General features: G+C 48.5%; 1 protein-coding gene across 2 annotated transcripts in view; it reads left to right on the plus strand.

The window, feature by feature from the left end:
* The window catches only part of CLCN6 (chloride voltage-gated channel 6), a 31,550-nt gene that overhangs the window by 3,936 nt on the left and 6,179 nt on the right, over positions 1 to 21,435 (plus strand). Inside the window, exons 3-20 of one of the 2 annotated variants that reach the window (XR_004325345.1) lie at positions 3,441 to 3,506; positions 3,857 to 3,922; positions 6,278 to 6,344; positions 8,118 to 8,224; positions 8,849 to 8,975; positions 9,633 to 9,700; positions 10,856 to 10,914; positions 11,761 to 11,893; positions 12,711 to 12,824; positions 13,080 to 13,246; positions 13,790 to 13,916; positions 16,477 to 16,603; positions 16,873 to 17,026; positions 17,189 to 17,348; positions 17,432 to 17,538; positions 18,573 to 18,759; positions 19,612 to 19,769; positions 19,920 to 20,042. Coding sequence is in view for 1 of the 2 variants with exons in the window: in XM_014565827.2 (XP_014421313.2) it covers positions 3,441 to 3,506; positions 3,857 to 3,922; positions 6,278 to 6,344; positions 8,118 to 8,224; positions 8,849 to 8,975; positions 9,633 to 9,700; positions 10,856 to 10,914; positions 11,761 to 11,893; positions 12,711 to 12,824; positions 13,080 to 13,246; positions 13,790 to 13,916; positions 16,477 to 16,603; positions 16,873 to 17,026; positions 17,189 to 17,348; positions 17,432 to 17,538; positions 18,573 to 18,759; positions 19,612 to 19,769; positions 19,886 to 20,042 (2,151 nt within the window). In the remaining variant the exon portion in view is untranslated. Of the gene's footprint in view, positions 1 to 3,440; positions 3,507 to 3,856; positions 3,923 to 6,277; positions 6,345 to 8,117; positions 8,225 to 8,848; positions 8,976 to 9,632; positions 9,701 to 10,855; positions 10,915 to 11,760; positions 11,894 to 12,710; positions 12,825 to 13,079; positions 13,247 to 13,789; positions 13,917 to 16,476; positions 16,604 to 16,872; positions 17,027 to 17,188; positions 17,349 to 17,431; positions 17,539 to 18,572; positions 18,760 to 19,611; positions 19,770 to 19,885; positions 20,043 to 21,435 lie in introns of both variants that reach the window. The other variant, XM_014565827.2, reaches the window with a different exon arrangement.

Raw genomic sequence — 21,435 nt, forward strand, 5'->3', positions numbered from 1 at the left:
TGTCTTATGAATGGCATATGTACTTTTTAATTGTTTGAATTAAGTTCCAAATAAGATCCTCACATTGCATCTGCGTGATACATCTTTTAAGTCAAGCAGATTTAAGATGAAGTAGATTGCACCTTAAAATAATTTTAGGACTCTGGAATTTGCCAACTGCACCTCAGTGGTACAGTTTGATATGTTGCTCTGATGCAAATACTTTGAATCAATCAAAAAGCACTGTATCCACTGACATATTTTCTCATATTTCTTAAATGTTTGCTTCCTTGTACGTAGTTGAGAGGTTTACAAGAATTAGTATAAGGTGGTCCCTGTTATGCTGTCACCTGGCATTTCGTCATTGCACCTAGTGGTATCATCCTGACCGTATTACTACGTATTACTACGACTGACGCTGTCCAGACTTCATCCTACTCCTAGGAGCTCACCACGGCATCCCTGCTCTATGGACCTACTGTTCCCTAGACTCCTTCACTCCTTTCATTAAATTGCAATCATATTTGTGATGCATTTCCTTTCAGCTGATATGCATATTTACATAACTTTTATGCATTAATAGTCTTTCATGTGAGTCAATATTACTCAATTAACGATCTCTGCATATGAGCTTCTTGAGAGCATTTGCTGTGTGTAAGAGGTTATTTCGCTAGGCGCTTAGTCAGAAAAGTCTGCTCAGATGTTATTTATGAGAGGATCAATTAGAAAACCCTCCTGCTGAACATCTTTCTGAAATGTGCTCCTTCTAGTAAGAGTTCATTACACACACTTGATTCTTCCTATGATAAGTTGGAGGTCTTAAAAGATGTTAGACTCTCCACTTTGGCGTCCATTCTCATTGTAGTTGGTTGGAATAATAATAACTCCCTACCTTGAGTTAGAAAAAGTCACCCCTCAGAGTAGAGGATTAGAATAAAAGGTACATTGAAGGTGCATTTTGTGTGAGCACCAAATTGCCCTTCCTGGGTGAATTGGGGCTCCATCTCAGTCTCCATTTGCCCCCACAGTCGGGTGCCATTTTTGCTCATAACCATAGGCAGTGGCCCAGCAGGCCACCTATACAAATTCTATTTTTTTTTAAAGTTGTTAGTTCCCCAAACCAAAGAGCAAGATATACAGCAGAAATAAAAGGAAGTTAGTCTTGGCAAAGGAGAAGTAACAATATCTAGTTTTAATAATCAATTGTACTGTTCATTGGTACATGTTTAGCAAGTGTCAAACTTTCAGCTAATTTATTAAAAAAGAAAAAGGAAAGGTTGATGTTCTGGTATTTCAGTTGTTTCTAAATGTCCCTTTTAACAGCTTTCTTGAGCTTTAATTCATATTCTGTACAGTTTACCCATTTGGAGTATACAACGCAATGGTTTTTTTAGTATATTCACAGAATGGTACGGCCATCATCAAATCAATTTCAGACATTCTCATCACCCAGAAGGAAACCACGCACCCATTAGCAGTCACTACCCATGCCTCTTGCCCCTGACCGTGGGCAACCACTAATCTGCTTTCTGTCCCTGTTTCTTTGCCTATTCTGGACATCTGCAAACCTTTTAAATGTTAATGGAGCCATCATATTATTAGACAGAACCATACAGCAAATAATTAATTGGCCAGTAATTTGTATACATAAGTGGTATGAAGGATAGTCATTTTTCAGCGTTAACTTTTTCCGTTTCTTCCTAGAATGTGATATCACTTAATTGATTAAATATATGTATATATGTGTCTATATGTGTGTGTGTTTGTATGTATATATAAATATGTATGTTTGTAAACAGCTGACCCTTGAACTACATAGGTTTGAACTGTGCTGGTCCACTTGTATGCAGATTTTTTTCAATAAATGTAGTACCCATGTTTTCATCTTACAGATCTTTAAGTGTCAGGAAAAGTTTGTATTCCATTAGAGATCACAGTATGTGGAATCAAAAGAACTAGGGTTTGATCCTAATTCTATCCAAACTGTTTCATCTTCCTGCCCTGGAGTGAGTCATTTATCAATTCCTTCGTTTTTGAGGCAAAAATAGCAATATGCAGATGGTCAACTGCATAGGAATTCACTTGCCCGTAACCCCTACATCGTTCAAGGGTCAACTGTATATATGTAGATATGTATCATACATGTGTATACATATATACATAATCACTAAATACATGTATATATTTAATCAGTCATGGATGAGTCTTATTTCCCAGCAGAAATATTGTTTATTTTTCTTTTGTAATCAGGAAAACAATTTTTTTTGGATATAAAAAGTACACCATGTTTGCTACGAGAATTTTAAACAATACCTGGATGTGAATGCCTCCTAAAACACCTCAGACATAAGCACTGTTAACAGTTTTCCCAGATGTTTTGCATTGTGTGCTGACATACAAATAATCTTTAATTTGTTTAATCAAAATAAGATCATATTATACATTTTATTCTGCATCTGGCTTGCTTGCTTCTTTCTTTCGCATCTTGCCCTTTTTACTTACTTTTTGCATGTACTCCACGTCTGTCTTACGTAGACCTGTTATAGTTATTTTATGGCTACATGGTCTTCCATGTTTGGGTGGATGGTAATTGATCCCATCAAGTCACCTGTTGATACTCTCAGAGCCTTTTAAAAAAGGAATTTGGACTTTGGGTAATCATTTAAATGTAATAAACTGTCACATGTCACACCTGTGTTTGGCTGACTGTGAACTCCCACCTGGGAGTGTGTCTACCCGGCCAGTGTCCAGTTTGTTCCCGGGCTGATGTGTGGGTACCACAGGTTACGGGGAGGGAGCACACAGCAGACTGTTTCCCTTTGGTGCCAGACTGCTGCTTCCCATGCTAGAAATAAAATTGTCTCCTTTGAATTATTTCTTGAAATGTCTGTGGCAAACCTGCATGTTGTTTGCAGAACAGCTGTGTTCTGTGAAGCATAGTTTTAAGGAGCTGGGCTGAATCTGTGCTTCTTCCTAACAAAATTTGAAGTTGTTTTTAAAACTAGTCTATGTTAGTACATCTCATGACTAACCTCTTTTTCCTAGACAGTAACTACAGAAGATACTTAAAATTAACAGGCTTTCTAACTTAATTTGCTTCCGGTTAATTGACGCTTTTATTCGTCTAACGGAGTAAGTTGGGTAACACTGTGATAGCAGAAGGTCTTTTAATGCTTGGTAGAAACAGGACATTTAAAAATATGCAATTTCAAACTTCCTAAAGTATGACGCATGTACCTGAAGCAGCGCTGCTGGCACGTTCGTGCCCAGGAAGTGCAGCTTCCCACGCTGCAGGTCTGCAGATCTGAGGTTAGGCGTCTCTGACAAGCCCCTTGTGGGTGCGGCTCTGCCCACTGCTCTTGGAGCAGCAGGAACCGGGAGCTGCATCCTTTTCCAGGTTTTGTTGATTCTTCCCATCTGGTTGTGACTTTTTGTTTTTACTCAACGTGTTCCTCTTTCAGAGCTTGGATTATGATCGCTGTATCAATGACCCTTACCTGGAAGTTTTGGAGACCATGGATAATAAGGTGGGTCCCTTATTGATCTCTTGGGAGTGGTCTTATGACAGCTTTGTTTTCTGTTCTCAGTTCTCCAGTAAGTATCTGTACCCCTTGGCCTTTTAACTGTCCATGAGATATCCGCATTTATTCCTTACACCTTCATCCTGCCAACCAGAGGACCCACTGTCAGGGCACCTGGCCCAGCCACTTGGCGTTCATCAGCCTTTCACTGTAGAGCACCTGCCATACCAGGCATCACCACTGTGCCTGCTGTCCACATGGAATCCAGTCTAAACCTGGTTGGCTGAGATGTATTCCTTCCCTACTGTCAACATAACCCTGTAATAAACTGAGTCATTCTTTTCTTTTGTGAACAGAAAGGTCGCAGGTATGAGGCGGTGAAGTGGATGGTGGTGTTTGCCATTGGAGTCTGCACGGGGCTGGTGAGTAGGCAGGACGTGGGGAGATGGCCGGCCAGAGGGCTGGGGGGGCCAGGGGGCCAGCTCCAGCCTGGTGAAAAAGTTGTTTGTCATAGTAACAGAGACTGCCTTCTTTCTCTCTCTCTTTTTTTCTTTTTAAATAATAATCCTGACACCTTTTTTTTTTTTTTAATTCTGACACTTTTTCATGCTTCTCTTTCTTTCGTTTTATGAAATGAAAGTGAGCCATGCAACTCTGGTGCCCTTTAAAGCACTCGAAGGCTTGGTCAAGACCTAGCCCTATGGTGTGATGTGGTCCCGCCGGGTAGAGAGCAGAGTGGGGAGATGCTGAGGTCACTCTGTCAGGAAAAAGCAAAGTAAGGGGAACAAAACAGCGACCATTGTGCCCTTTCCTCTAGCACAGTGTGCCAGCAACAGCACCACAGGTCTCCGTGAATTCATTACGTTGTCCATCTTCCCTGCACACTGCTCACTTTACCTAGAAGGTAGAGCTGGCAGTTGTGGGTAGAGGAATATGCCTGGAAGCACGGGGTTCGGGGTCAGCGCGTTCACAGGTGAATCACAGACAAGAAGAGATTATGAAACATTGCCAGAGATGGCAGTAGCGAAAGTCTGGAACCATTAACTGCTGACTCATTATGCTTAAACCTGGAGACGAGAAGCTGGAAAAGTCAGCAGACAGTCAACATGATAGCTGTCAAATCTGATTTTCTATCAATACAGTGTGAGAAAAGGGGATTGTCTTAGTCATTTTAGACTGCTGTGACAAAAATACATGGACTGTGGGGCTCACACAACAGACATTTATGTCTCACAGCTCTGGGGTCTGGAAGGTCCAAGACCAAGGCACCAGCAGATTCAGTATCTGCAGAGGGCCTGATTCCTGGTCCACAGATGGTCATTTTCCCACTGTGTCCTCACATGGCAGGAAGGGTGAGAGAGCTTTCTGTGATCGCTTTTATAAGAGCATGAATCCTAATTCATGAGAGCTCCACTCTCATGACTTAATTACCTCCAAAAAGCCCCACCTCCCAATACTATCACATTTGGGGTTCGAATTTCAACATACGAATTTGGGGGTGGTGGGGGAACACAGACATCAATGCATAACAGAGGTTATATATAGTCTTAAGCAGTAGCCTGTTTATCACCGTTCTCTAGAATCAACCACAAGCCTCATATTTTACCAGATATACCCATTAAACAGAAACACACATTTAAATATAACATAGCCACAAGGGCTGTCTACAATTTGTACTTTCATGGCACTTGTCAAATTTTTTTCTATAACAAATTCAGAGGTCAAGGAACATCTTACATCTTACTTAAGATTAATGGCATTTGGGAGGTCTCTTTGGTAACATCATGATGGATACCATTGTGGGGGCAACTTGGGTTGATTTAATTGTTCTGTTGACATTTCAGAGTGTCTGTTGTGCTATATATGTTTCTGGTTGCAAATTTCCCTCTAATGAGCATAGTCATTACTCAGCTAGTTGTTAATCTTGTGCTACTTTGATATCAAAGTCCTTTGAACTGGCATCTGTCAGTACTAGCAGTTTCACAGAGCGCCATCACCTTCCAGGAAGGCAGACCTGCCTTTATCATGGAGCAACGAGAGCCTCTTGCTACTGGTTCTCTTAGCCTTTGATCTGTCACCATTTATTGTTTCATTATTTGAAAGCCTCCAGGCATTGGCTTGAGGGAAGGCCAGAGTTAAAGGCACAAAAGCCTTTGATCCTGAATCCACAAAATCAGAAGTTTTTCCAGTTCTCCATTAAGTCCTGAGCATGGACTTCTGAGAGCGGAACAGTAAAACTGGAGTGGTTTTCTCTTATTTACCAGGGTAACCATTGGCTCTAAGATGGTTGTAAGTCAAAATCATGGCTTACGAAATGTAAAACAGTAACAAGAAATATGTGAAAGTCGTATACTGCACCCAAGTGAATGTTGTCTTTCACAGTAATATCCTACTGTCGTGAGCTATGCTACGTTTATCCAGCCGAGCATCGCTGAAAACATGTTTAGAATTTTTCTTTTGAAACTGTCTTTGGCAAGAGCAGTGCAGGTCCTCCCACGTCTCCGTGCTGTTGCTCTCTAATCATGGGTGGCCTTCCTTGGTCTCAGATCTTTTTTTGGCAACCCTTTTTCTCTTTCTGTTTTACTCTCCTATCAACTTGGCTGTACCCCCTTCTTCTGTTCCTTGGAGGGGCCGTGGGGCCAGGGTTGGGTGGGGATCTCCTGTAGCCAGGGGTGCATGTGACCAGCCAGTGTAGGCAGCGGGGGAAGGTGGGGCTTCAAGGGGGGGTGCCTGTAACAGTGGGGAGACCTGGGTGATGGCTCACTTGCTCTTCACAGGTGGGTCTCTTCGTGGACTTCTTTGCTCGCCTCTTCACCCAGCTCAAGTTCGGAGTGGTGCAGGCGTGTATCCTTTTCACAGTTCTTGGTGTTCCCGGACGTCAGCGGTTGCTGACTCGGCTTTCCTGTCTGGGAATGAGTTTAGCAGTAGATGTGATCTTTGAAGAGCTATTTATTAGCCATTTGGGTTTAAGGTTTTTCCATTATCATTGAAGGACACCAGAGAAAGTCTTGAATAGAGAGAGAGATGCTCACATTCGTGGTTCGTAAAACACAAACCATGGATGCCTGTTCTCCCTAACCTATAAATGCAATGTGGTTCCAATGAAAATTCCAATGAAATTGTTCGTGAAACTCAAAAATTCTCTCCCTAAATTTGTATGGAATAATAAAGAGCCCCAAAGTAGCTGAAATAGTTTTGAACAACAGACAGGGGACTTCATATATTCTCTCTCTCTATTAAAGTCTTTCTCTTGTGTCCTTCAATGATGTCAATACAATTTAAGATACAGTAACTGAAATAGTGTCATTGGTCCTGGGATCCCCAATTAGACCAACGGAAAATAATACAGAAGCAAGATTGGCCCGTGCATATATAGAAATGTGGTAAATGACAGTTAGTGATGCAACTCAGTTAAGAAAAGATGATGGGATATTGGTACTTTGTACTATAAATTAATTCCAGGTGGGCTGAAGATGTAACTAGGCAAAACTTAAAGAGGCTATATGATGTCAAGAAGAGGGAATAATTTCTTAGCGCTCCAGAAGGCACAAAACGAAACGATCAATAAACTTGACCACGTCAAAGTAAATGTTCTATTTCTACAAACAAAGAACCCCAACCCACAACAATAAAACACCATAAACAAGCTGAAAAACAAGTCCTCAGCCCAGGAGAGGTTATCCCCTGTGCACTTAAGAGATGAATAATTAGTATTCAGAATAAAGGCATAACTGCAACTCAATAAGAAAAAAGCCCAAACAGCCCAAAAGAAAAATGAGCAAAGGATGCGAACAGGCAGTTCTCAGAAGGGGAAAGCCAGCCAATAAATAAACCTGTGGATAGTGCTCACCTTACCACCCGCAGGGAAATGCAAGGTAAGGACACAGGAAGGTGCACCTCCCTGACCCCTGAATTTCTGTTGTAGACGTGCCTTAGACATGTACAGAGATGTTCATTGCAGCTCTGTGATTGCAAAAAGCTGGAATTGCACCAAATAGGAGAATGGGAAAATTGATGTTCATATAATATAATTTTATGCAGAAGTTAAAGTAAATGAACCAGAGCTGTTGTATCAACAGAGCCAATTCTCAAAAAAACGTTGAGGGAGAGAAGGAAGGAAATTGTAGAACGTGCATTGCAGTGCATCAAGTGCGATGCCGTTGTTTTAGTGTTAGAAACACGGAGAACGATGTGGATGCATGTTGGAAACACAGCTAAGGTCGCACAGTAGTTTCAGGTTAGTGGTTTCTTCCGGGGGTAGAGGGAGGGAAACGCAAGGGGTTTCGTTGTTGTTGTTTTTAATGGTATCTAACGTTTTCATTTTTAAAAAATACCTGGAGCCAATACAGTGTAACATTTGAGATTTGCACGGGCCGTGGGAGTACAGGTATTTGTACAGCTTGTAATGTGGGAAGTATTTCATAATTTAAAAATGGTTCCTAATGTAGGAGACAGCAGGCTTTTTTCTTTTTTTTCAAGTTTATATACGGAGAACAGGAAGATGTGCAGTAAGTAAGCAACCACCGGGTTTTAGAAGAGGAGAAGCTGCCTCATTTTTGGTAATGGCAGGACCGCCCCTGATTGGCAAGCCCGTGTTCCTTAACCCAGTGTCTGTAGCGGTGGAGGAATGCAGCCAGAAAGGCTGCCTCGCCCTGTCCCTCCTTGAACTCTTGGGTTTCAACTTGACCTTCATCTTCTTTGCGAGCCTTCTTGTCCTCATTGAGGTGAGGTGGTGTGCCTTTTTGCTTACAAGGTTTTGGATTCCTGCGCTTGTTTTTTTCCAGCTCCATTTCCGGAGGGTCAGGAAACTGAACTAGACTTAGAATATAGATTCCTGGAGGAAAAGTGGCCTCTTGTTCACTTAGAGAGGTTTCTGAAAGTAAAGGTTTCTGCCTCTGGTGAGATGAAAGAGGAAAAATCTAGATTAGGAGGGTGGTTCTCAACCTTGGCAGCACCTGGGGAGCTGTAAAGATGACTTTAAATAATGTTAAATTACCGAAGATTTAAATACTTTAAACTTTAAAAGACTCTAAAATAACTTTAAAAATGACCGATACCCAGCCCGGAGTGAGGCGGGACTCTCCCGAGGTGAAGTGCCCGCACTGATGGTTGGAAGGGCCCCCAGGGGGTGCTGAGTCACCAGGAACCCGTTAGAAGTGCGCAGGACCAACTGAGTCGGAAACCCACGGCGGGAGGGAGGAGGGGGCCGCCTCGTGTTTAACCGGCCCCCCCCAGGAGGTGCCGATGCTGCCAGTGAAGGGCAGTTCGCCCTCTTTGGCGAGGCTGTCCAGGGTAGGCCACAGACCCTGTGGAGCCTGAGTTTATGGGGGTGCCTGCTCTCCCGTCAGCCAGTGGCAGCGGGTTCTGGGATACCCGAGATCAAATGCTATCTGAACGGTGTGAAGGTCCCCGGAATCGTCCGTCTCCGGACCCTGCTCTGCAAAGTCTTTGGCGTGCTGTTCAGTGTGGCTGGAGGTAAGGAGGGTCTTGCTGACTTTTATCCTTCAACATTCAAGGGGCAAAGATGAGGAGAAGCGGTAGGTACACACATTAAGCAGATTCGGATTCGAAGGGCCTGCCCGCAAACAGAGCTCTGCACTTTCTGTGGATGGGTTATTTTTCAAACGCAAACTCTGTTAATAAGTCACCGTTCAGAGGTACCTGACAAGCACACCATTTAGTTTTGAAGCAGAACGACCGTCTAGTTGGCTCGTGGAGTTGGCTTTTAGCAAAGTCAGCAAGCTTTTTGTGTAAAATGCCAGCAAGTAAATAGTTGAGGCTTTGTGGGTCGAGAGGTGGAATAGGAGCTGTTGCGTAGGTCCTTACACTTACATAACCGCCCAAAAGGCACCCACATGAGAACGTAAAAGCCATTCTGAACTCTCGGGCTGTACAAAAGCAGGCAGCGAGCCTGTCTTGGCCCACAGGCTGCCATCTGCTGATCCCTGATTTAGAGTTTCAAGATTATTTTCTCCTATTTGATGGGCATTTGACTTACTCTTTCTCTTATAAAGCCATGTGATTATCTCTGTTTTATAGTTGTCAAGAGAAAATTCTGTGTAATAAAGGTCTCCTGACCCAGAGACCGTTCTGTGCTGACTGATGGTCTCCCCCTTTTCCACCTGTTCCCAGGACTCTTTGTGGGGAAGGAAGGCCCCATGATCCACAGTGGAGCGGTGGTGGGGGCTGGCCTCCCGCAGGTACGGGTTGATGAGCTGGGGAGGATGGGAGGGTCCCTCCAAGTGGGCCTCCTGCGCTTGGGGCATGACCAGTTGAACTTGGGGAGAATCTGCTGGGAGCACTCTAACATGGCCTCTGGATTCTGATGTCAGTGTGGGTTGATGTGAACACTGTACAGTCTGTCTCCCACGAAAGCAGGTAGCTGTATCCAGGTTTTAACCAGCCCTGCTGAGTCCTAGGAGCAGAAATGGGACATTGAGAAAGTCTGTTCAAATGAAAGCCGCCTGTGCTCCCACCACCATCGTGGGGGGCGATGAGGTGACTTGAGGGGCGTCTCAGGGCCGCCAGACCCCCAGGGGCTGGAAGCGTTGGCTGAGACGGTGTCAAACGCAGGTCTCGCTGATGCCGTCGGAGGTGGCAGGGGAGTAACAGCTGCCGCTCGTTGGGCGCGGTCTGGGCCACACTCTCCCTGTGCCAGCTGCTTTGTCCTCTAAAGCCACCTCAAGGATTCAGTTGTCCTCATCACCGTCATTCTCAGATGAGGAACTGAGGCTCAGAGAGGTCAAGGAGCTCGCTCACGACTCCAGAGCTCCCGTTCTCACGGGCTGCTCCACATTGAGAAGTCGCCTCTCCTTGTAAGCAGTTAGTTACAGACATTTCTCTGTCGTGTCCTAAGGGGAGGGAGTCACTGTGAGTTGTCAGAGCAAAGGAGGGAAGACTCTTTGGTCCAGAGCCCCCCCTTTCTCTCCCTCTGGCTCCTGCCTCATCTCCTCCACGTCCAGCACTGGCCTCCAGGAAGTGAGCTGAGAGGTGGGAGGAGGCCAAGCTAGGGTGGGCTGGAAGTTGGCCTCCTTGGCCCTTCCTGTCAGCTTCCCCAAGCAGATCTCACACCATCTACTGCAGCAGGTTTCAGTTCCTCCCGACCCTCCGCTTAGCCCTTTGCTTTCTCCTTTCCGACTTGCTGTGTACAAAATGCAGATTCTGAAGATCCTAGAAATCTAGGGGCAGGAAAAGAAGTTCCTCCCCAAAGTAACTTCTGTTTTCCCAGGCTGCTGTTCTGGACTTTTCCTTCTCCCGACATCCCTGCCCAGGTGCCCTCAGGCCACGGGGACTCCCCTGGCACCTTGGATTTCTGCAGCCTTAGGACCCTCTCTGACTGTTTTCTCTTGTCCTAGTTTCAGAGCATCTCCTTACGGAAGATCCAGTTTAACTTCCCCTATTTCCGGAGTGACAGGTACGGAAAGGGTAGGAATTGGGATTTTTTGAAAAAAACCAAGCTGTTCATTTACTGCCACTCAGACCCTATGCTTGCTCTCAGTCTCAGGCTCACAGTCTTCCCTGCTGGGCAGGCTGCGTGCAGAACCCGGCTGTCAGGAAGGACGTGGGCTGTGAGCTATTCTTCTGAGAGAAAGGAGCACGAGGGCCAAGCTGGCATCATGGCCTCTATTTTGTCATGACACAAGGCCCAGAAGCAGCTCAGACAGTGAAGAGCATGGTCCAAGATCAAAACCGTGGCCAAGAAAGTCCACAGGCATATTATCAAGAAGGGTTTTATTTACTCAGTCAGCTGCTTCTCAGGGTTGGAAGGTCTCTTCCGGGCGCTCTTTGCCCTGTGGGGTTTGCGAGTGTTACTGACGCACACGTGGCAAGGCCCTTGCGATCAGGGGCCCAAGGGTCCGGGTTGTGGTCCACCTTCTCGCCACGGTGTTCCTGTGGTCGTTGTCACCTGCTCCTCTGCACGCAGCCCTGCTTGGACATTCTCACTGGTGCTACACTCTGCAAGGGAGACCTGGTGAGCACGTGGCTCGGCAGTGATGCCAGAAATCTTCCGTCTGCCTCCTGAGAGGGAGGCACCCAGGGAGCCGGTCCACCTGGCAGAGCTCTGACTGGGGAGAGCGTTTGGCTCATAGGTGAACAGTGTTTGCTACTGAGTCCGCCTCCCCAGGGGCCTGCCGTTTATAAGCCCTGACTCTTCATGGGTCACAAGATACTAAAATGTTGACGCATAAGGAAGTAAAAAACTGCCTTTTGCAGGCGAGGGCTCTTTCTTACATAAATTCTCTCTCTCTCCCCTCCTCAGAGACAAACGGGACTTTGTATCAGCAGGGGCGGCCGCCGGAGTGGCTGCGGCTTTTGGGGCTCCCATTGGGGGCACCTTGTTCAGTCTGGAGGAAGGCTCGTCCTTCTGGAATCAAGGGCTCACGTGGAAAGTGGTGAGGAGGACCTTCCCCTGAACTTGAGCACTGCCCGAAATGTAAACCAGGCACTCCATACGTCTGCCAGTTATTTTTCCCCCTTTTTGGTGGTTTACAAGAGACATACTTTAGGTACAGTTATAAACGTCTGAAAGTAAAAGCAGAAAAGGTGGACGTTGCAAGCGCGAACCAGAGTAAGGCTGGTGTAGTTGTTTGTTAACGTTAAAGAGGATTGTGAAACAAGAGGAGTCACCGAAGTGGAGGCGGGACGTCGCAGTGATGAAAGGCTCGATTTAGTCCGCACTCCTAGTTCCCTGTGATTTGATGAGACCAGGAGAGTTGACGTTGTTGGAAACTCCTTTGCTCTAGACACCCATAACCTCCAAGCTCTGGACTTTTCTGTGCTTTCTATGTTAATGCCCTTCCCATCCCCAATCAAACTGCCGTCAGCCTCTCCTGACGAACCGACCTGAAACGGGAGACCCGCTGTGGTCCTGAGGCAGCGGCGGGGCTGGATGCGAACCTCCGGCTCCTCCCTCAGGGGAACCTGTTCTTCCTCTGCTGTTTACTGTCCCCTTTTTGGCACAGGGTCTGGTGCATAATAGGCTCTGAATAAACAGTCCTTCATGATAGGCTGTCGGAATGAAAATGTCTTATAACCTGATTTCCAACTTTTCACACCTGAGGTGTATTTACCACCGTGCTTACCAGAGCCCTGTGTCCAGACCCAGAACTTGCAGGTCTCTATGGAGCAGTAGGCTTATGGGGATGTGTCTGGGAGGAAGAAGGACTTGTCACTATTGAATGTTCTTGTTTTTTGTCACCTGTCCCCTAGCTCTTTTGTTCCATGTCTGCCACCTTCACGCTCAACTTCTTTCGTTCTGGGATTCAGTTTGGAAGTTGGGGTTCCTTCCAGCTCCCTGGATTGCTGAACTTCGGCGAGTTTAAGGTATGTTTGTTTTGTCTTCGCCCCTAGAATTTCTTTCTTGACCCATGCAAATTGCTCTTAAGTGAAGTACCAGAGAGAAGTTATCAGAAGGGTAGGTACCTCTCTACCCTGAGTCTCCTGCGTGCCACCTGCGCTCGGTGTGGGCAGGATTCTGGCACCGCCTGGGCTCTTGTCCCTGTCTTCTCTGCTCTTGTCCCTTCCTGTTCTCATGGGCACTGTGGTTTTTCTCTCTCCCTCCCTTGCCCCTTCTCTCAGTGCTCTGACTCTGATAAAAAATGTCATCTCTGGACAGCTCTGGATTTGGGTTTCTTCGTCGTGATGGGGGTCATTGGGGGCCTCCTGGGAGCCACATTCAACTGTCTGAACAAGAGGCTTGCAAAGTACCGTATGCGAAACGTGCACCCGAAACCTAAGCTCGTCAGGTACCCGTGCAGTCGCCTCCCCCGCCTGCCGCGGCTCCCCGAGCCCTGTGTGGACCCGGCCATCTCTCCCGAGGAACAGACCCCGATTCCCACGCCAGCTTCAATTTCATGTCTAAGACGGAGAGTGTCCGTCTGCTCTGCTTGTCAGACAGGCCAAGAGGGCTGGGGATGAGCTCCGTTTACAGCAGAGCTGCTGACTGGCTCCCAGCCTCTCTCAACTCGCCCTCAGAACACACGGCAAAGGCGGTGTCCGCCCTGCCAAGGGGTGCGCTCTCATGTGACTACCCCCGGACTTAAAATGGAAGGCCCTTTCGTTCCTCGGAGAGAGTTGATGCGGACACAGCCGCCCACGTTGCTGGTTGCCCCCTTTTTACTTACAAATTGCTGAAACGCAGCGAGTCGTGATAAATTCTGCACATGCGCTGACTGACTCGGGGCTGCTGTGAATACTCTGGGGGAAGGGGGCTCGGGGGTAGGCAGTTTTTTTAGTTCCCAAGACCAGGTGACTTTTTACCCGTAATAACAGCTGTGCTTGCCTCCTAGAGTCTTGGAGAGCCTCCTGGTGTCTCTGGTGACCACCGTGGTGGTGTTTGTGGCCTCCATGGTGTTAGGAGAATGCCGACAGATGCCTTCTGCGAGTCAAGTTGGTAACGACTCCTCCCAGCTGCAGGTAGCTGCCTTTACCCTATACCCGCAAAGAAGCATCCAGGAACATCTGATCTGCCTCTGTTTAGAACTAATAGATGTGTTGGGTCCATTGTTCCACACCTGTATCAGATTGCTGAGAGAGGAATTCATGCAGAGTAATCGCCTTCTACCTAAGAGGGGCTGTGCACGGAATTTCCTCTTTCTCACTGTTGTAAACAGTCCTGGCCGTCACAAAGGGGGCTCCTCTCTCTCCCTCTCTCTGTTGAGCAAAACTAATTTGAAACACACGCTCAGGAAGCTGACTGTCTGCTGCTTCTCTGCGCCCCAGTTTACTCTTCTGCCTCTCCTCCCCTGAAAGGCGCCCACCAGCCACACTCAGGATTGTGAGAGAGGCACCCTTAAGATGGGAGAAAGGAGTGCCTGCCTCAGGGCACAGGGTGGTCCTGGCCCTTCCTGGCATCTTCTGGTTTCTACTGAGTTTAGGTCACTTACAGGCATATGTCCTTTCTCATTTCCCCTTTTCCTTCCTCAGGAGTATGTGGTATTTTATAGAACCTTGCCCTGAAAGATCAGGGTCAGTGAGGTAGGCATTGTAGCTTACTCTGCCCTGTGTTTCTTGATCCCCCCTGTGGGTCAGAGAACTGGCCTGTAGGTTGGAGGCTGGAGGTTCTGCCACTCAAGTCCCTCTGAGCCCCTTTGGGCTTTTGCTTTGAGTGACTGTCTCTTCCGTGTCCCCAGGAACAGTCAGCAAACAGCTGGAATTATTAGATCCGAGGTCCGCAAACTGTGGTCCCTGGGCCAGAACCAGCCCTTGGCAACTGCTTGTTTTTGTATAGCCCCCAAACTAAGAATGGTTTTTACACTTTTAAAGCGTTGGGGGAAAAAAATACAGAGAAGGAGTATGCAACAGAGCCTGTATGTGGCCTGCAAAGCCTGAAATGTTTACTGTCTGGCTCTTTACCAAAAAAATTTGTTGAACTCTGTTACTAGCTCTTCCCCCAGGCTACCTCATTATCAGATCAATAATTTCCAAAATGTGTTCTAAGGAACACTGACATATATGGTTCAAGAACAAACAAATGGAGAAGTATTCTATGGTCAGTTGGGTTAACCAGAGCTAAGTAGGTTTAATACAGGACTTCCTGGGGCCTTTAAAATTCTAGTAAGTGTTGGGAACGTTTAACGTGTGCCAGGCATTCCACTAAGCACTGCACATACATGCCTGCATTTAATCCTTACTACTGTGGTGGTGGCTCGTGTTATCCCCGTTTTACAGATGAGAAGACTAAGGTCTTGACCGAAATCACTCAGCTAGTAATATATAGCAGGAGGTGGGTATGAGTCTCATTTTATAGATGAGGAAACGGAAGCTTCACAGAATGAATGAAATGCGTGAGAGTCAAAGCCGTCTGACTGTGGAGGTTCTTCTCTGCATTTCCCAGATACACTGATTTCCAGCAAGTGCTGTGGCACTTCTGTATGCATTTGGCCGCAGGGCTCTTTCCAGAGCATCTTCAGGACTGGGGTTCCTCCAGGCATAGTTCGGGAAACACTGCCTGTGTTGATTATTAAGCCCTTGTCTCAGTCTGTTCACCCTCACTGTTCTGAATAGGCTCCTTTGCCAGTTCCTCCCTGCCTGGTTCTGCCAATAGGGGGCACTCTCTTGTTTCCTACGGCAGCCTTCCTCTGGCTGGGTTGTCCAGCCAGGTCCGCCTGGTAGGGTTATGCAAACCCGTCACCTGGTGTTGTTACAGTGCCACATAAGGGCATCTTTACAGTGTCTTTGATAGAATCGAATCCAGGGAAAGCCGGTCCCCTTGGTTAGCTTTGTATTAACACTCTAATCGTAGGCCCAGTGCTAGGTGTGAGTTCCACCCCCATACCATTGTACACCTTCAACCAGAAAACAAATAGCCCTGCCCTCTAATGAGTCCAGCAGTGCCGCAATCTTCCCTTCCCACACAAAATGATGAAGAGAATGAGATGGCTGGAATGTGCAGAAATAATCTGCTCCTTTTGCAGCTTGAGTTTTGTTCAGCCATGTCAGGGAGGCGGCCAGGAGCTTGGCATCTGCATCAGGCCTCTCGTGCGTAGGTTTTCTTCCATAGCAAACTCGAGGCGGAGGCTTTTTCAATTTAGAACCAAAGTTGGGGCACTAGGTCAGGCAGTGTCCTGAACTCTCCTCCACAGATCCTTGTCCACTCCCGGCCACTTGTCCATCAGCTGCCTTGTCCTCCACAGTCCGTGGCACTCTGGAGCCAGGCTTCCAGCAGTGCCACTTACAAAATTCCCACTGGGAGAGGACGGCGAGCCAGCTGCATGGTGAATCAAAATTGTAGTTACATTTTTGTTATGAATGTGAATGAACAGGACCCCTCATCCTGATTCTTTCATTCTCAAAAGTCAAGGAATCCAGTATCACAGTCAGCTGCTTGGGTGTGACTCTATTTTTGCTGCCTATATAATTTATGGGTAAAGCTCACAAGCCAGACTGTGTCAGCCTGTCTGGAGACATCCGCCTCGGAGTTTCAAGTGCCCTGTTCAGGGGCCCTTGTACTGACTTTCTGCTTCCTGCTTCTTAGGTCACATCAGAAGATGTGAATTCAAGTATCAAGACCTTTTTCTGTCCCAATGATACCTACAACGACATGGCCACACTCTTCTTCAACCCCCAGGAGTCTGCCATCCTTCAGCTTTTCCACCAGGATGGTGAGTCTCTGAGGGGTTGGGGGCTTTTTCGGCAAGGAACAAGTGATTATTCCTCTGCGCCTTCTGTTGACCTTCAGACGCAGTTTGCACTTAACTCTGAGCAAGACCAGGACTTTTCATTTTGTAGCGTCATCCCAGAAAAGATGAGGGTGTCTGCCTCCAGAGGCAGAGGTGAACCAGTCGGGGTGCAGAGGGACCTGGTGGGAGCAGAGGCAGTCTGGTGGGCCTGGGCGGGCTCAGTGGGACTCAGGTCGGTTCTTGCTTTGCAGGTACTTTTAGCCCCATCACTTTGGCCTTGTTCTTCATCCTCTATTTCGTGCTTGCATGTTGGACTTACGGCATTTCTGTTCCAAGTGGTCTTTTTGTGCCTTCTCTGCTGTGTGGAGCTGCTTTTGGACGTTTAGTTGCCAATGTCCTCAAAAGGTATTCTGTATGTGTTTGTGTGTGTGTGTGAGAGAGAGAGAGGGAGGGGGAGAGAGAGAGAGAGAGAGAGCATGCACTTGTGACCATATGTGTACGTGTGTGAACCATACCCCCCTCCCCAGTATGATTCTAAGCCACGTTCTTGGTTTCTTTGTTCACCAGCTACATTGGATTGGGCCATATCTATTCGGGGACCTTTGCCCTGATCGGTGCCGCGGCTTTCTTGGGTGGGGTCGTCCGTATGACCATCAGTCTCACGGTCATCCTGATTGAGTCAACCAACGAGATCACATACGGCCTTCCCATTATGATCACCCTGATGGTAAGCATGCCCCTCTAGGCCTCTTTCAGGTTCAAAGCCACGTTCCCCCGACAGCAGCCTCTTTTCATGTCTTTGTGTTTCAGGTGGCCAAGTGGACAGGAGACTTTTTCACTAAGGGCATTTATGACATCCACGTGGGCCTGCGAGGCGTGCCGCTTCTAGAATGGGAGACAGAGGTGGAAATGGACAAGTAAGGCCGTGATGTCTGTTCATCGCTTCATTCCAGAACTTACAAACGCTAGAGCCTGAGGAATGTTTGTGTTAGGTAGCAAATGGCCATTCAGAATCTTGAGCTGGAAGAAGGCAAAACTGACTAACAACAGGAAAGTCCTTCCAACTGCGAGCACGTCTGTTCCCAAGCATGTTTGAGATGGTGGAGCAGCCGTGTGGGGCCGGGAGCTGGGGCGGGCAGGGCCATGTGGTGCTTTGTCCAGCTGGCAGGGCATTCTGGCTAAACAGGAAGTGTTATGATTGAAGGTTTGAAGTCAGGAGCTAAGCCCTGTGAGTGAGAACTAGCTGCCTCGTGTGGGCTTAATGAAATGTCGTACTATCAGCAGTGATTATTCTAGGCGTAATCACCAACTTATCCATCAGCCACAAATAGTTTGGGCCTCCCACGTCCGGGTATCATGCACGGCCTTACAGTCTAATGCAGGGGTCAGCCAACTTCTAGAAAGGGCCAGAGAGTAAATATTTTCAGCTTTGCAGGCCATGTGGTCTCTGTCACAAGTGTTCAGCTCTGTTATTTTAGTGCAGAAGCAGCATAGACAACATGAAAATGAGTGAGCATGACCAGATTGGACCTGTGGGTGACAGTCGCCATCCCTGGTGAAAGGGGCAACCAAACAATTTTTATTTAATTCCAGTATAATTAGCAACTCAGTGGTGATACACGGCACGTGCCGTAGAGTGCTGAGGAGGGCCAGCCAAACCCCCGGACAAGCGGAAGGGGTTCGTTGTGAGGGGACGCTTGTATTGAGCCAAGGGTTTTGGCCTAGCCATCTGACAAAGCGGGGAATGGCATTCGAGGCATGGGGAACAGCATGTGCAAAGTGTATAGAAGTAAAAAGGAGCACGTGTGCTCAAGGAACCACTAAAGATGGTTCAGAAGAGGGGCCCCAGGTGGTCCAGGCAGTGCAGGAGACCCGAGCAGCCCCATCACAGCTTGCTCCGGGATGCCATGGGCTCTGTCGTGAGGCTGGATGGCTTCCCTCCCTCCCCCAGACTGCGAGCCAGCGACATCATGGAGCCTAACCTGACCTACGTCTACCCGCACACCCGCATCCAGTCTCTGGTCAGCATCCTGCGCACCACAGTCCACCATGCCTTCCCAGTGGTCACGGAGAACCGGGGCAATGAGAAGGAGTTCATGAAGGGCAACCAGCTGATCAGTAACAACATCAAATTCAAGGTAAAGAAAACAGCTGCGGAGGAAAGGTGGGCGATGAACAAGTGGTTCCTCTATCCTGGGCTTGCCACACCCCTCAGACGGGGTGGCCCTGGTTGGCTCTTGTGGAAATTAGCATTCTTTTCATTGTATACGGCAGTGAGTATGGACTTGATAGCGAGTATAGACTTAACAGCGAGTGTAGACTTGACAGAGAGTACTGACTTTATTAGGCCATCAGGACATGTGCTCATTCTTGTTCTGGTAAGCATGTGGATAGACTGTTGTTTTAATCAGCAGTCTTCAGTATTCAGTGCAAGTTGTATCCGGGAGGGTTCTGAGTTGCCAACAACAGAAATGGACTTCGACCTAGTTAAGAGAGGGAAAGAAGTGAGCTGGAAGCCACAGGATGGACAGGAAAGCTGAGAAACCAGAAGCGCTGCGCTCGGCATGCAGGTGGCTGGTAGACCCCTGTAGGACCAGGGGCGTCCACGCTGAGGAGGACTCCTGCTGCCTCACTTGGGTGGCATGCCCACCCTTGGCTTTGGAGACTGGGGGGCACATCAGTGGACAGGCCCACCAAGACATGACGTAGGAGGGGGGTGTTCCCCGCTGGAGATCTGAGAGGCTGTCGCCAAATCAAAGGAGCCGGGATGTTGGGCTGGCAAAAACCTTGGGCTCTGAGAGACTCCTTTGAATCACAAGCCCCTGAGCCACTGTGAAGGGTCTTGTAATTCCCATGGGGGCCTGTGGCTTTGACCCTCACTGTCACCCAGATCCTTACCCAAATGGCTGCTGCGTGCTGGTGAGCCCGTGCGCAGCCATCCCGGCTCCCTGGCAGCTGCCTCCATCATCGCCACCCGCTCCCACCCACAGAAGTCCAGCATCCTCACCCGGGCTGGTGAGCAGCGCAGACGGAGCCAGTCCATGAAGTCCTACCCGTCAAGTGAGCTGCGGAACATGTGCGATGAGCACGTGACCTCGGAGGAGCCGGGGGAGAAGGAGGACCTCCTGCAGCAGATGCTGGACCGGAGGTGAGGCAGCCCCTTGCTCGGGGCTGTTCCTGGGAACTGAGGGAGGGGTCTGGAGACGGGACGGGAAGGGATCCTGCTGAGGGTGTCCTAGGCAGCGTCTGGTTTTTGTGTAACAGATACACTCCCTACCCCAACCTATACCCTGACCAGTCCCCAAGTGAAGACTGGACCATGGAGGAGCGCTTCCGCCCCCTGACCTTCCACGGCCTCATCCTGCGCTCGCAGCTCGTCACCCTGCTCGTCCGAGGAGTCTGTTACTCCGAGAGCCAGTCGGTGAGTCTCCTTTCTTGTCCGCACCGGGATTCTGGAGGGCACAAGGGTGGTAGGAACGCAGTCCCCATGTCTGCTGTCAGCCCCTCGTCCCCCGCTGCAGGCAGGGTCTCTGCAGGTGACACTGAGCAGGGTGTGAATTCCCCTGCAGCCCTTCTCCCCGTGGCCCCTCACCGGTTGTCAAGGGTCCCTCTGGCCTGCAGGCTTGCAGCAGGGTTTCTGCACTTTCATCTGTGGCACGAGTGAGCTTGGTTACCTTATGTCATTTAAAGAAATAGTATTTTCCTTGTTAATTGTCCTGTAGCTTTCTTTTTTCTCTTTTGTTCAATTTTTGTAGCGATAAGCAGAGTGGGTGGGATGTGTTCTAAGTGGTTCCTATAGTGACCTGTGACAGGAGCCGGAAAAGTCGCCCAGAGGCCTAGTTTCCAAACTGACCCTCCTAGTTCAGGTCTTGCCCGTGGGCGGCCAGCCTGCGGTCACTCGTGATCTGACTGGCCGGCCGAAGAGCAGCTAACATGGGCAGGACAGGAAGGGTCAGGGTTGGGGAGGGGCTCAGGCTTGGGGTGTGGCCTGTGGGGAGGCCCAGCCCAGCTGGCAGGGAGTAGAGGTCTGGAGTGGAGCAGAGGGGATGAGGAAGTGGGAGTGGGGAGGTGGGCCTTGCCTGCGTGCGGAAGCCGGCCAGAGCTGGCCTGAGAAAGCACTGGGAGTCGGGTGGGGGACAGGAGGGCTGTGTGCAAGGAGGCGTTAAGCTGGAAAAGATGGGGGCAGAGCAGTGACTGGCATTTGTGGTTACGTGCCCAGCCTGGGAGCTGGTGGTGGCGGCCCAGGTGCCCAGGGATGGTCAGAGGCAGTGAGAGCTGAGGGAAAATCCGGAAGACTCCGGATGCAGGAACAGTAGCAAAGCTACTGCATGAGTTTCCTGAGGCTGCCATTGCCAGTTGCCACGCATCTGGGTGGCTTCAGACCACAGAAATGTATTCTTTCGTGATTCTCAAGGCCACGGTACAAAATCCAGGTGTCGGCAGGGCCGTGCTTTCCCTGGAGGCTCCAGGGAGAAGCCTTGCCACCCTGGTTTGCGGTGGGTGCCAGCAGTCCTTGGCACTCCTCGGCTGTAGACACATTGCTCCTGTGTATGCCTTCTTGTCACGTGGCCCTCTCCCTGTGTGTGCTCTCCTCTTTTATAAGGACATCAGTCATTGGGTTCAGGGCTCGCCCTAATCCAATAGGGCCTCATCTTAACTTGATTACATCTACAAAGACCCTGTTTCCAGTAAGGCCACATTCACAGGTACCAGGAGAAAGGACTCGGACTTGTCTTCTTAGGGGCACAAGTCAACCCACACAGGTACTATTAGTTAGCACTTTTCTCACTGAAAGGGAAGTTCAGAGAGATGAG

Source organism: Camelus ferus, chromosome 13, assembly GCF_009834535.1.
Source record: "Camelus ferus isolate YT-003-E chromosome 13, BCGSAC_Cfer_1.0, whole genome shotgun sequence".
In the NCBI taxonomy this organism is placed as follows: domain Eukaryota; kingdom Metazoa; phylum Chordata; class Mammalia; order Artiodactyla; family Camelidae; genus Camelus; species Camelus ferus.